This window comes from Schistocerca serialis, chromosome 12, assembly GCF_023864345.2.
Source record: "Schistocerca serialis cubense isolate TAMUIC-IGC-003099 chromosome 12, iqSchSeri2.2, whole genome shotgun sequence".
NCBI lineage: Eukaryota > Metazoa > Arthropoda > Insecta > Orthoptera > Acrididae > Schistocerca > Schistocerca serialis.
Genome location: NC_064649.1, coordinates 26,746,803 through 26,760,859, shown reverse-complemented (window position 1 = coordinate 26,760,859; position 14,057 = coordinate 26,746,803). Strand labels below are relative to the sequence as shown.

At 38.5% G+C, this 14,057-nt stretch overlaps 1 protein-coding gene across 1 annotated transcript in view; it reads left to right on the top strand.

Moving 5' to 3' along the window:
• LOC126428458 (phosphoserine aminotransferase) overlaps window positions 1-7,545 on the top strand; it is a 111,823-nt gene extending 104,278 nt beyond the window's left edge. The window contains exon 10 of the mRNA XM_050090392.1: window positions 7,133-7,545. Coding sequence (XP_049946349.1) covers window positions 7,133-7,241 — 109 coding nt within the window. The 3' untranslated portion in view covers window positions 7,242-7,545. The remainder of the gene's footprint in view (window positions 1-7,132) is intronic.
• The last annotated feature ends 6,512 nt before the right edge of the window (window positions 7,546-14,057 follow it).

Sequence of the window (14,057 nt, the reverse complement as noted above, 5' to 3'; positions counted from 1 at the left end):
AGTGGCCAAGATAGACACTAAGCCCATGCCTACTACAATAGTACAAGTTTATATGCCAACTAGCTCTACAGATGATACAGAAATTGAAGAAATGTACGATCAGATAAAAGAAATTATTCAGGTAGTGAAGGGAGACGAAAATTTAATAGTCATTGGTGACTGGAATTTGACAGTAGGAAAAGGGAGAGAAGGAAACATAGTAGGTGAATATGGATTGGGGCCAAGAAATGAAAGAGGAAGCCGTCTGTTAGAATTTTGCACAGAGCATAACTTAATCATAGCTAACACGTGGTTCAAGAATCATAAAAGAAGATTGTATACATGGAAGAAGCCTGGAGATACTGACAGGTTTCAGATAGATTATATAATGGTAAGACAGAGATTTAGGAACCAGGTTTTAAATTGAAGACATTTCCAGGGGTAGATGTGGACTCTGACCACAATCTATTGGTTGTGAACTGTAGATTAAAACTGAAGAAATTGCAAAAAGGTGGGAATTTAAGGAGATGGGACCTGGATAAACTGACTAAACCAGAGGTTGTACAGAGTTTCAGGGACAGGAATGGGGGAAAGAAATACAGTAGAAGACGAATCGGTAGCTCTGAGGGATGAAGTAGTGAAGGCAGCAGAGGATAAAGTAGGTAAAAAGACGAGGGCTAATAGAAATCCTTGGGTAACACAAGAAATATTGAATTTAATTGATGAAAGGAGAAAATATAAAAATGCAGTAAATGAAGCAGGCAAAAAGGAATACAGACGTCTCAAAAATGAGATCGACAGGAAGTGCAAAATGGCTAAGCAGGCATGGCTAGAGGACAAATGTACGGATGTAGAAGCTTATCTCACTAGGGGTAAGATAGATACAGCCTACAGGAAAATTAAAGAGACCTTTGGAGAAAAGAGAGCCACTCATATGAATATCAAGAGCTCAGATGGAAACCCAGTTCTAAGCAAAGAGGGGAAGGCAGAAAGGTGGAAGGAGTATATAGAGGGTCTATACAAGGGCGATGTACTTGAGGACAATATTATGGAAATGGAAGAGGATGTAGATGAAGATGAAATGGGAGATACGATACTGCGTGAAGAGTTTGACAGAGCACTGAAAGACCTGAGTCGAAATAAGGCCCCAGGAGTAGACAACATTCCATTAGAACTACTGACGGCCTTGGGAGAGCCAGTCCTGACAAAACTCTACCATCTGATGAGCAAGATATACGAGACAGGCGAAATACCCTCAGACTTCAAGAAGAATATAATAATTCCAATCCCAAAGAAAGCAGGTGTTGACAGATGTGAAAATTACCGAACTATTAGTTTAATAAGTCACAACTGCAAAATACTAACACGAATTATTTACAGACGAATGGAAAAACTGGTAGAAGCCGACCTCGGGGAAGATCAGTTTGGATTCCGTAGAAATGTTGGAACACGTGAGGCAATACTGACCTTACGACTTATCTTAGAAGAAAGATTAAGGAAAGGCAAGCCTATGTTTCTAGCATTTGTAGACTTAGAGAAAGCTATTGACAATGTTGACAGGAATACTCTCTTTCAAATTCTAAAGGTGGCAGGGGTAAAATACAGGGAGCGAAAGGCTATTTACAATTTGTACAGAAACCAGATGGCAGTTATAAGAGTCGAGGGGCATGAAAGGGAAGCAGTGGTTGGGAAGGGAGTGAGACAGGGTTGTAGCCTCTCCCCGGTGTTATTCAATCTGTATATTGAGCAAGCAGTAAAGGAAACAAAAGAAAAATTTGGAGTAGGTATTAAAATCCAGGGAGAAGAAATAAAAACTTTGTGGTCCGCCGATGACATTGTAATTCTGTCAGAGACAGCAAAGGACTTGGAAGAGCAGTTGAACGGAATGGACAGTGTCTTGAAAGGAGGATTTAAGATGAACATCAACAAAAGCAAAACGAGGATAATGGAATGTAGTCGAATTAAGTCAGGTGATGCTGAGGGAATTAGATTGGGAAATGAGATACTTAAAGTAGTAAATGAGTTTTGCTATTTGGGGAGCAAAATAACTGATGATGGTCGAAGTAGAGAGGATATAAAATGTAGACTGGCAAGGGCAAGGAAAGCGTTTCTGAAGAAGAGAAATTTGTTAACATCGAGTATAGATTTAAGTGTCAGGAAGTCGTTTCTGAAAGTATTTGTATGGAGTGTAGCCATGTATGGAAGTGAAACATGGACAATAAGTAGTTTGGACAAGAAGAGAATAGAAGCTTTCGAAATATGGTGCGACAGAAGAATGTTGAAGATTAGGTGGGTAGATGACGTAACTAATGAGGAGGTATTGAATAGGATTGGGGAGAAGAGAAGTTTGTGGCACAACTTGACTAGAAGAAGGGATCAGTTGGTAGGACATGTCCTGAGGCATCAAGGGATCACAAATTTAGCATTGGAGGGCAGCGTGGAGGGTAAAAATCGTAGAGGGAGACCAAGAGATGAATACACTAAGCAGATTATACACTAAGCAGATTCAGAAGGATGTAGGTTGCAGTAGGTACTGGGAGATGAAGGAGCTTACACAGGATAGATTAGCATGGAGAACTGCATCAGTCTCAGGACTGAAGACCACAACAACAACAACAACAACAACAACAACACAGGCGGTACCTGTGGTCTTATTGAATGTCTTGAGATCTTCACTTATAATGTATAGAACAATTAAAATCATTTGCCTTCTGTCAGCTGTGTCGTGGATTACAGTGTCAGGTTACCCTTCAGGAGGAAGTGAGAACTGGTGTCCCAGTGTTTTCTAGTGAAGTACACAGACGGCAGTTGTCATTTGTGGACATTTTACTCAGCAAAGCACGTGCAATGTGGCATCTTAATGCAGTGCAAGTTGCAATGGCGCTCTGTTTGATACAAAAAGGATGGGCTTTTGGTCATGTTGCTGGCAGGTGCCCATGCTCCTCCATGTGTCATCCACACGTTGAAGACACACTACAGGGAGACAGGTCAGTACACGGGACCAGTTGGACAGTGTGGCCAATGCATTACAATCCTACACGAAGGCAGATATCTTGCCATCTTTACATTGTGGCAGCATACGGCTACCGCCAGAGCACTGTAAGACAATCTCAGAAGGACCATCGGAGTCACTGTGTCCGATCAGACTGTAATGAATAGGTTACAAGAGAGGACCGTGTGACCCAGATGTTTTGTTCGAGTACCACACTTGACACGACATCATCTTGCCAGCTAACATCAGTTCTGGCATTCACATGTCAACTGGCGACTTCCTCACTGGTGAAACCTGTTATTCGTAGCCGAGTCCAGATATCTTCTGATGCAAGATGATGGCCAGGAGACCTGTATTGAGTGGTACCTCCCAAATGCCGTCCAGGAAATTGTCAGATTTCCAAGGTTCTGTGATGGTGTGGAAAGGCCGTATGGATCTTATTGTTGTCTGTGATCACCTTACTGCTAGACAGTGCACTGAATAAATTCTGTTGCACCACGTGGTGGATGCTGCATATGGTGCTGGTCCTCAATCCCATCTGATGCAAGGGCCTATGTGGTGGCTGTTAGAAGGGATGCCTTGGGAAGTCTTGACATTGAAGTAATGGAGTAGCTGGTGGTGAGCCCCTAACTAAGCCCCATCACACTAATGTGGGACATGCTCAACATACTTGTTCGTTGTCATCCTGTTCCACCATAGACTCTCCAAGTATTCTCTTGGGCTCTTGTTGAGGAAAATGTGAATGGATGCCACAGGGTTACCTCTGTAGACTTATATGAAGCATGCCACATTGGTGCTAGGCAATGGCAAACACTTACAGAGGGCATACACGTTATTGATGCTCTCAAAGTCCAATGGAAAGAAGGTGTCAAGATGAGTGCTTGTTTCCTCTTTGTTTTCAACATCTGTTGGACATTTCAGTTCTTTCTCAAGTAAACGACTGACAATGTAAGGATGTTTTGTTGTGCACTTAATTTGTGAAAGATAAAGCTATATAATTTGATAACATATCCAGTCCTCAATTATTGCTCAATGGAGTGTGGCTGTTGCCCAAGGTCATGTTCTCCTACCTCTTTTGAGCAGTGTATATTTTTTCTGTTAGTGTATTAAGCTATTGTCTGTATAAAGAAAAATACTTAAAAAATGTATCTTAATTTTTTTTTGGTGCCTTTGTGTAAATGTTATGTCAAATTTTGCCTAGAGTCATTGACATCTGTTGGAGATATAATGGTCACAGACACTTCCTGCTGAAGGTAGTCTTCTTTTTGTATCAGCTGTGTAGAATTTTCACTGCAGACCCTCAGCCATAGTGGTATCTTACTGTCACAGTAAATTTTTTGACGTAGCAAGTGATAGGTGTAACAATTTTGTTAGAAATTCCTTAAGATATTACAGAGATTTTCTGATATTATCCCACTTCCCCCTCCCACAACTCTGGCTGAATCATCATCATCATGATTGTTACCAAGAAGTCTAGCAACCCCGAAAACTATGGATTTCATTATTGAATATTTGATGTCATGTCTTCTCACATCACCCGATCCGCTTGGGGTGGTTGGGTGTATCGTGATCATCACCATCACCATCACCATCACCATCACCCTCCTCCTCCTCCTCTGTCTTAGACCCATTCCATTGGAGTGGGGTCTGCTCTTTGGCTGAATGCACGCCATTTTGTAAAATCTAACAATTCTTGTGGATTTAGGCTTCTTGATGTTAGATCTGTGTTTATTTATAATTTAGGTTTTCCACATTGTCTTTGGCCTTTGATAGTGAGATGATAGGCTGAGCCAATGACTAATGTAGGTGGTGCCCATATCAAGTGTCCATGCCACTGAAGTCTCCATTCTTGCATCTTTTTGTTGATGGAGCTACTCAGCTAGTTGTTGAATCATTGTATTGTTGACATGGTTGGAAAGGGACATGACTAATGATCCCCACAATATTTTCATACAAATAATGAGTTATGTATATTCAAAATGTGATTTAAATTGCTCCAGATGTTGCTGGTTAAGCTTCTATGTCGTCCCCAACCTCATGATGCCTAGGTGCTTCTTAAACCTACAGAAGCGAACATGGGATGTTAACAACTTACCAACATTTCATTGTAATGAGATGAACAGTATAAAAATGCATAGGAAACTTACAAACAAATATTCATTTTTATATATTAGATTACTATACTTGTATTACAGTACTGTGCATCTACAAAGCCTCTCTGCACTGTTGAGCCTCGTGTGTCTCGCCTTGTGGGGTGCGTACGGTTGGCTGCATGTTACGTCTCACCTGCACGTGTTCCATGGTAGGGTGTGGGTAGTAGTGTTGTGTGTGCATTGTAGCTGTTAACTATTGGCTAGTCCTTGTGTAAAAAAAGCTGATTGTAGTGAGAATGCTTACTATTGCAGAGAGAGCATATTTAGTGGAAGAGGTTTTCTGTGCCGGAGGAAACTTTACGGAGCATACGAGGTGGCAATTTAGATTGCGATTTCCTGCTTTGAGGTGTCCGCATCGTGACACTGTACATTATTTAATTCACAAATTCCAGACAAAAGGTTCAGTTCATGATGCCCTCGAGGTGGTAGGCCCACAATTTTAATAGAACAGAAGCTTAATTACATTTTGGACATCACTTTGCGGAGTCTGAAAATATCAGTGAGGAGATTGTCAGGGAGGCTGAAGCCTCTTGTACAACAGCACATAAGGCTGTAATCAAAGGACTGGAGATATATCCATATAAAATTACTGCTGTGCAACAGTTACATTGTATGGACCATGTGAAACAAATAGCTTATTGTGAATGATTTCAGTGATTTGTTAACTAACATGGAGTTGGTGTTGTAGATCAAACCTCTTTGACTGATGAGGCATGATTTCACCTATCTGGCGGAGGCATGATTTCACCTATCTGGCTTCATTAATTCCCAAAATTCATAAATTTGGTCATCATAAAATCCACATGCTTCAAGAGAAACATCATTGCATGCAGAGAAAATTGGAGTGCCGGTTGCCATAATGCGAGCACAAAGTGTAGGGCCGATCTTTTTTGATACTACTGTCACTTTCAATGTCTATTGTTCCCAGATAATGTATCCATTTATCACTCTGCCGAATGAAAATGAGACCAGTCATTTTCCAACAAGACAATGCTACTACTCTTATGGCACACCAGTCTTTATGACTTCTATATGAATCTTTGGAGACAGAATAATTACAAAAGGTCTGTTGCCCATGCACTCACCAGATCTGTCTCTGCCTGACTATTTCCTTTGAGGTGTGACTAAAACATTTGTGTATGTAAATAACCCAAAAACAATAGATGAACTGAAGACAGCAGTAATTGATTATCTGCATTCGATTACAACTGAAACATTGGTAAGGGCATTTGCAAGTAAGTGCAAATGTGTTGGACTATGCCTTGAAGAAAGAGGAAAACATTTCCAGCACCTTCTGTGATACTGGTGAGTTCAGTATATTTAACTGTGATTAATAAATTTCGTCGTTTTAATTGTAATAATATTGAATCCCGTCTCCCAACATAACTGCAGCCACTGGCTGTGAATCCGAAACCCTAGGTTATACAGCGATGTAAATGTGCTGCCAACATTACGCACCCCACAAGGCGAGACACGCTGAGCTCGCCACTTTGGAGAGACTTCGCGAATACACTGTAGTACACTCTTTTTTTTTTTTTTTTTTTTAATTGCAGTGCTATTTCAATTAATTATGGAGAGATACTAATGATCTCCTGTTGTATGCTGTATCTGACACAGACACTGCGAAGTTGTATTAAGCAGTGTAGTGTTATTTTATTGTTAATACAGACTAGAGAATAATTTCTACAAATTGCTTCTCTTTTGTTAATGTACACCTCCACTCTAGCTACATCCCTAAAGGTTCTCCTTCTCGGTGCAATCAGTGGAACACAGTGGGTGAGAGAATGAACACAATCCTCCCCATTTTTATTTTTCTGTTATTCTTATTAATCTTTCCTTCCTGAGGAAAAAGCCAAAAGTTTTGAAAATGAGATTAGTTATTTGTACTTTTCTTGTGTGTCTACATGGAGCCATTTTATCTACCTGTAAGCTTTTAGGTCCATAAAAATAAGGTCAATTTTCTCAAGATGTTCCTGTTATTTCACCTATTCACACGCTCTTTTTACAGGTCTGTGGGTGGCATCCGGGCATCACTATATAACGCGATCACCATGGATGAAGTAGAAGCCTTAATAAAGTACATGACTGACTTCCAGAAGGAGCATGCAAAAAAGTGAAAGCTGCTCGAGACAGCTGACTGATACTGTATGAAATGTGTGCACAATACCTTCCGATTCAATGCTACAATATTTATATTTGAGATGGTGAAAGTTGCATCCAGATGTAACAAGGCAGCTAAAGACTCATTTACGAAGTAAACGTGTTTGTGACGACCCATTACTTCCCACTCTCTCTTATCCTTGAACCAAGTAACTGGTAATTTCAGCTCATTCCTTTGGCTTTGTACAAGACAAGTCCATCAAACTTTTGTATTTTTATTTGCATAGTCTGCAAGACAATAAAGAGAACATGTTACACTTATCTAGATTATTTCTGTTCATTTATCTCTGATTCCAACTGATAGTGGATAGCTAACACTTGTATTTTAGATGCAAGGGATGATCAAAAACTTTTGATTTGAGGGCACTGCTGCAACATATGCACTGCAATGTAGTGAGACTCCGTTGTGTATATATAAGCAGTGACATGAAGGCAAGGGTGACACGAAGGCAAGGGATTAGTGTGCATTTGTGTCTTTGCAACGTGCATGCAGTAAATGTGGAAACATGAACTACGGCAATGTTATTCTTTTCTTGGCTGCTGAAGGACAACAACCTGTAGGCATCCATCAGAGAATGAAGAATGTGTGTGCAATTAAGGTTAAACTTCAGGGAAAACTACGACAAGGGGTGCTGCAGCTTCGTGACACCGCACGTCCCCATATCGCAAATGTCACAACACAGAAGGTACTTGAGCACTCGCCCTATAGTCCTGATCTCTCCCCGCACGATTATCGTGCCTTCAGTCCCTTAAAAAGCCTTGAAAGGAATATAATGCCTGTTGCACGAGGATGTGCAACAGGCAGCTACAGACTTCGTCACACAGCAGGACACATTGTTTTACCAACCTGGTATATCAGTGGGATGATTGCCTCAAAGGTCATGGTGATTTTGCCCGATTGGCATACCGAATCTGGACTGTAGGCATTCGAACAGCAACTTTTTGATTGCCCCTTATACAAAATTATCCTTAAGTTTGCACAAGCATTAATTTATTTATTCATTCTTTGGAGTGACTTTCCTGTTTCTGACTTGGAAATTAATTTACGCTATACACCACACTATGCAGCGACTGATGATTGGGTCTGTAAGAATGAATCAGTAGTCTACCATGGCAATTTTACTTGACGAAACTGTAAATTATAAAATTTTAAATGGTGGCTATTGGTACTGGAAGGTAAGTATAACCTGCCATTCTATCCCTTTGTGAGAAATCAGTAGTCTGCCATATTATATTAATGTTTGTATAAATATTATTATTTATTGATTTTGGACAGTTGGGTTGAGGGGATGAGGGAGGATTGATAGGGAGTCCAACATGGTGACCTTATGGATTGGTCCTCTCTGATTTCCTTCATATTTACAGGACCCAGAGTTCAAAAAAAAAAAAAAAAAAAAAAAAAACATGGAAAAAAAATCACCTCTGAACATCAGAAGACTTCCAAGCACTGTTAAGTAGAAAACAATTTTAGTCTACTAAAAAATTCATTGGTACCTTAGTGTGTAATTGTACTGTGATCATTAACACATTATGCACAAAACCTGTGTTGGTCTTGGGCAGCAGCAGTTAGGTAGATGGCACCCGAGTAAAAATTCGTAGCAAATGCTACTCTTCCTGGTGTCTGTATGCATGTACACTGTACGAGGAAGCGAGGAAGGTTCTGTGCATTGTGCTACCATATTGTGTTAGAATCCGGAACTGCCTGTAGTCCAAAAACAACACTTTGTATGCTGCCACTCTATGTAAGCTGTCGTACTGCTTTTGTCTGCAACCCGTATCTTTGCTGGCATGCTGCTCACGTTCTACATTATTTTATATGGCAAATTTCAATGACTGCAATATTTTCAACTGCCCTGGAAGAAGTAATCGAGGATTCTGGCTCAGAAAGAGATGTTGATCTTTCGTGAATGCATTTGTGCTGTATAAGGAGACGCGGAATAATGGTGAAAGAAAAATGTGCACTCTGTCCCAGTTGCTTGTACAGTTAGGGAATTCTTCTGCAGCACCAGGTGACATACATCAAGAGATTAATTTTTCTCCAGTTTTTGGACCAAGGAGACAATGTGCAAATGTTTGCCAAAAGGATACCACCTAATGAGAAAAAATTGCAAACTTGTTTGCAAAGTGTGTTTGAAGAAAAAATGCTGAAAAGAAATGCCCTGGTGGTGTCCAAATTATAATGTAGCTGTTAGTATGTTTGAGTGTTTCAAAACATACCACATTCAAACAACAGTGGTGAGTACATGCTTTTTTTGTCTTTTTAATAAAAACGTGATGGATTAAAACATTATTACCTCTGCTAATTTTAATGTTTCACAGTAGGATTTTTAATAGATAAAACAGGTTACATTGTTTCAAGTGAAACATCACACAAATTTATTGCAGTCACAGTTACAAAGCTACTGTGTTAGAAACAGCAGTCCATCTGCCCCATCCAGTGTGACCTGTGGCCAATCTCATCAAATATGTCACATCGCTGGAACCATACTCTTCTTACTTTTTAAAAAGTTTCATACTTATCACCAAATGGAAATGATAATTAACAAATATGGAATCATTTTTAATTAAAATAACATCTTTATATTTTAACCATTATTCACACAAAAATGTATTCACAATAAATTAGAATTTGATACAAAATGTGAAAAATTAAATAGAAATTCAAACATTTTTTTCATTTCTAGCAATTCAATAGTGTTATTCATGTGAATAATTTTTTCCATTTAACAAAGAGGTATCTCGCATGTCTGTATCAAATTGTAATTTATTTTCATACAATCAGTAATTAAAATTTTTTATTTAAAAAATATGCTTCCATATTAATTGATTAACATTTCCAATTGGTATTATGTGTGGGTTTGAGAAAAGGTAGCAAGGATTGAACCAGTGACTTTATGATTACAATCAGATTAAGCTATGCTGTGAATTACAATGTGAGCAGAATAACATGGCCAGTGGATGTGCAGTCGGCAAGGCAAGCATGGGGAGAGCGATAGTGGTGGGCGTTACAGTCAGGCTCTGTAGGGAAAATGCTGAGTGCTAGAGGGGAAGTACCATTATGAGCTAAAGCCTACACTCATTCTTTGTAAATATTAAGTGGAATACCTTCACACTCGTACTTGCATGATAACCATCCAGAAAGATCTACTGTCACATCTGCTTTGCTTAGTATCTAGAAATTATTCCACTGAAAATTTAACAAAAGAAGAGTCTTATTCTCGCCTGGCTTGTTAACCATTTGTAACTTTCAGAAGAGCATCATGAGTGGTGAATTTTGAGTAAAAGTTACATTTCTCATGTTGCCACATTAAAATTTGATTCTTTAGCCTATACACAATGTCATCTCAGTAACATGTTATGTAGACACAATGGTGAGAGAATTCTGGAACTGTGGTTTATTAATCGAGGAGCACATGAAAAGCAAGGTCAATAGCTAATGATAAAGCACATCCTTTGCACAAAAATAAACATGTACTGTATTCACTTACGCTGTTCCAGAACTGTCAGCATTTCTCATTTACTCAGCTACTGATGGCCCTTAAAAATTACTTTCTGTCATTAAAAAAGTTTGTGTTCAGCAGAGTAACACAGTAATAAAGAAGTTTTCCATAATAACCATATGGCAAAACACTCTCCTCTTTGCATGCTGTTATTCATTAAAATCTCATTTCGATATCCCAAACTGTTTATACAAACGTGAGGAATGTTATGGATATTTTATTCTGGCTTTATAGCAACTGCAAATGAGTGAGCTACATACAATCAATTTTCTTGATACTGGTGACAGATAGCCTACACCCAAGGCTAAAGAAAAATTCAATACATTAGCTAAATTTCATATGCAGCAACATATTACGTAATATGCACCAAATGCAAAATCATAGCGACTCCTATTTTTCATTGGAAACTTCTTCAAATTTCATGTAATGTCTTACTTAAATGCAAGTATCACAGTAACAATGACCATTAATGAAATGGTCAATCCTCATGAAGCTGACACATAACGCTATAAGTAACTGCACCCTATTCTGTCATCACAGCGCATAACCAATTGGCTGGTAGGAGGCAGACAATGTCAGCCTCCCATTCCAAACAAGTGAATTAACTCGCCCAGCACTTCGGACGAAAACTGGTCATTGTGCACTGGGCACCATAACCTGTGCAGACTCTACCAATGAATTCATTAACAGATGAGAGATGCTACGTATTTAACTTATTTCTTCCCAGTATTGTGTACATGCAACACAAAGCTTGTGCTAAATGGCATTCACCAGCTCTCTGTCACATGCACAATGACTTTTGTATAATAAGTTCATTTTTATTGCATTTTGTGAAGTTAAACTTCATATTGCAGCGTGCAACTCGGGTAAGAAACGGATTAATAGAGTGCAGCAAAAGTGCTGTTTTTGAGAATAGTGTTCTATGAAGAAAGTCACAAGTACTCCTCCATAATTGGAAGTTGAGAGTGAGTGAGTGAGTGAGAGAGAGAGAAAGAGAGGTGAATAATAATGTACATATTAAAAGAATGTTGTTCTAAATTTAGTACCCATTTATAGCAAATTCAAGAACAGGATATTTATTTACCTTATTTCAGCTGCACATGACACTTCACTGGCAACGTCTCTCTACCCCCCCTTCCTCTCTTTCCCCCATACACTTATCGGCCATGTCTATTCATCTGTTGTTTGTTGTTTCAGTCTCAAACAAGAAAGATGGCACTTTGCTTAAATACACGCTGACTGAATTGTATATTTGGTTTCGGTATTTACCAAAGCCTCTCCCCTCTAGTAATTGCACACTATTAAAAAATAATGCAGAATATTCCTTCTGCCTGATTTTCACCCATGCCACAGAATGAAATTCTTGACACATTAAATTCAGGGACCTTAATCTTTGCAAAATTTCAGGTCAGTTCTGTAGAAGGGAGGAGGATTAATGACCCATCAATTACGAGGTCTTTAAGAATCAGAGTTCTATGGAGTGTAGGGGTTGATGATAGGTCATTCAGTGGTACAATAATTATTTTTCATACAAAAACAATGGACTAAACAGCAGAATGTTGCCAATGCCAATTTTTTTTCCAATCTGGCTCATCATTGCTGTCAAGTAAAAATGTAGTAAAATTTTTAGTTAGTTCAAGGAAGATGGTTTATTCTCCTGCTTGCTATCTCACATGTGGCTGACTATTTCTTTGATTGTTTAAACAATGGAAACACCAGGTACAAATATCAACAATGTAGGAAAAGATAGATTGCTACTTGCCGTAGAGAATACACAGCAAGTTGTAGACAGGCACAATTGTGTGTGTGTCTCTTTTACTGACTAAGGTTGTGGCTGAAAGCTATGTAAGTGTCTTTTAATTGTGCCTGTCTGCTACTTGACATGTCTTCTTTATGATAAGTAGCAATCTGTCTATTCCTACATCTTTGATTATTTAAATTAAGAAAATAACGAAGTACCAAATTAATGCACATAACTGCGTATTTGTTTTACTCCATGGTGTTTAATGGAGTTTCAGTATACTCTCACATACCTTAGTCTGTTAATATAATACAGAAGTTCAAACAGGGACATTTTAGAACGTGTGTGTGTGTCTATAGGATAGTGTGTGATACACACTGAAAAAATTTTTGAGCAGGTGTGCTATTCTCAAATGGTATTTCAGTTTAGTGACAATTATATCCTCAGTAAATCTCAGTCTGACTTTCAGAAGAGTTTCTCTACTGAGAATACAATTTACATGTCCACTCACCCAACTTTACAAGCATTAAATAATAAAATAGCACCCATTGATATTTCCTGTGACCTATCTGAGATATTTGATTGTGTTAATCACAGTATTCTCCTAAATAAATTGAAGTTTTAGGGGGTTGATGGTATAGCCCACCAATGGCAAACGCCATATCTGACCGAAAGAATGCAGAAAGTTGTCCTTAGTAATTCAACGAAAATAGTTTGGGGACATAATTTTTAATGGCAAGAAATCATGTATGGTGTTCCAAAGGCTCAATCTTAGGTCCACTATTATTACTCATATATGTAAACAATCTTTTGTCTAATATACAACAAGCAGAATTAATTCTTTTTGCAGACGACACTAGTATTGCAATTAATCCAAGCATACATACAGAAACAGAATAAGTGGTAAACAGTGTTCTTATGAAGTATCATTAACTAGTTTTCTGTGAATGGTCTCATCCTCAATATTAAAAAGACACAACATACTGAGTTCTGCACATCTACGGATACCATACCAATGATAAACATAACACATGGCGAGGAACTCATAAATGGGGTGGAAACTTCAAAATTCCTACGTGTCCATACTAATGAGAATTTAAACTGGAAAAAGCACATTTTCAAACTCTTAAACTTAGTTTGACCACATTTGCACTTAGAATCATTGCAGATCCATGGTAGGGAGAAATCAGTAAGCTGACATCTTGAATATTTTCATTCAACAATGTCATATGAAGTAACAGTATGGGTAACTCATCTTTAAGAAAGAAAATCTTCAATGCTCAAAAACATGCTGTACGAGTAATATGTGATATTCACCCATGATCATCTTGTAGACACCTCATGATGTCTGTTGTAAATAATCCTCCACAGTTCAAAAGAAACAGAGGTGTACACATTTACAATAATTACAGAAGGAAAAATTACATTCATTACTCACAACATGGTTGTTTTTAGCACAAAAGGGATGCAAAATGCTGCAACTAAAATTTTTGATCACTTATCCAGTGTTGCAAAATGTGAGAGAGGGAAGT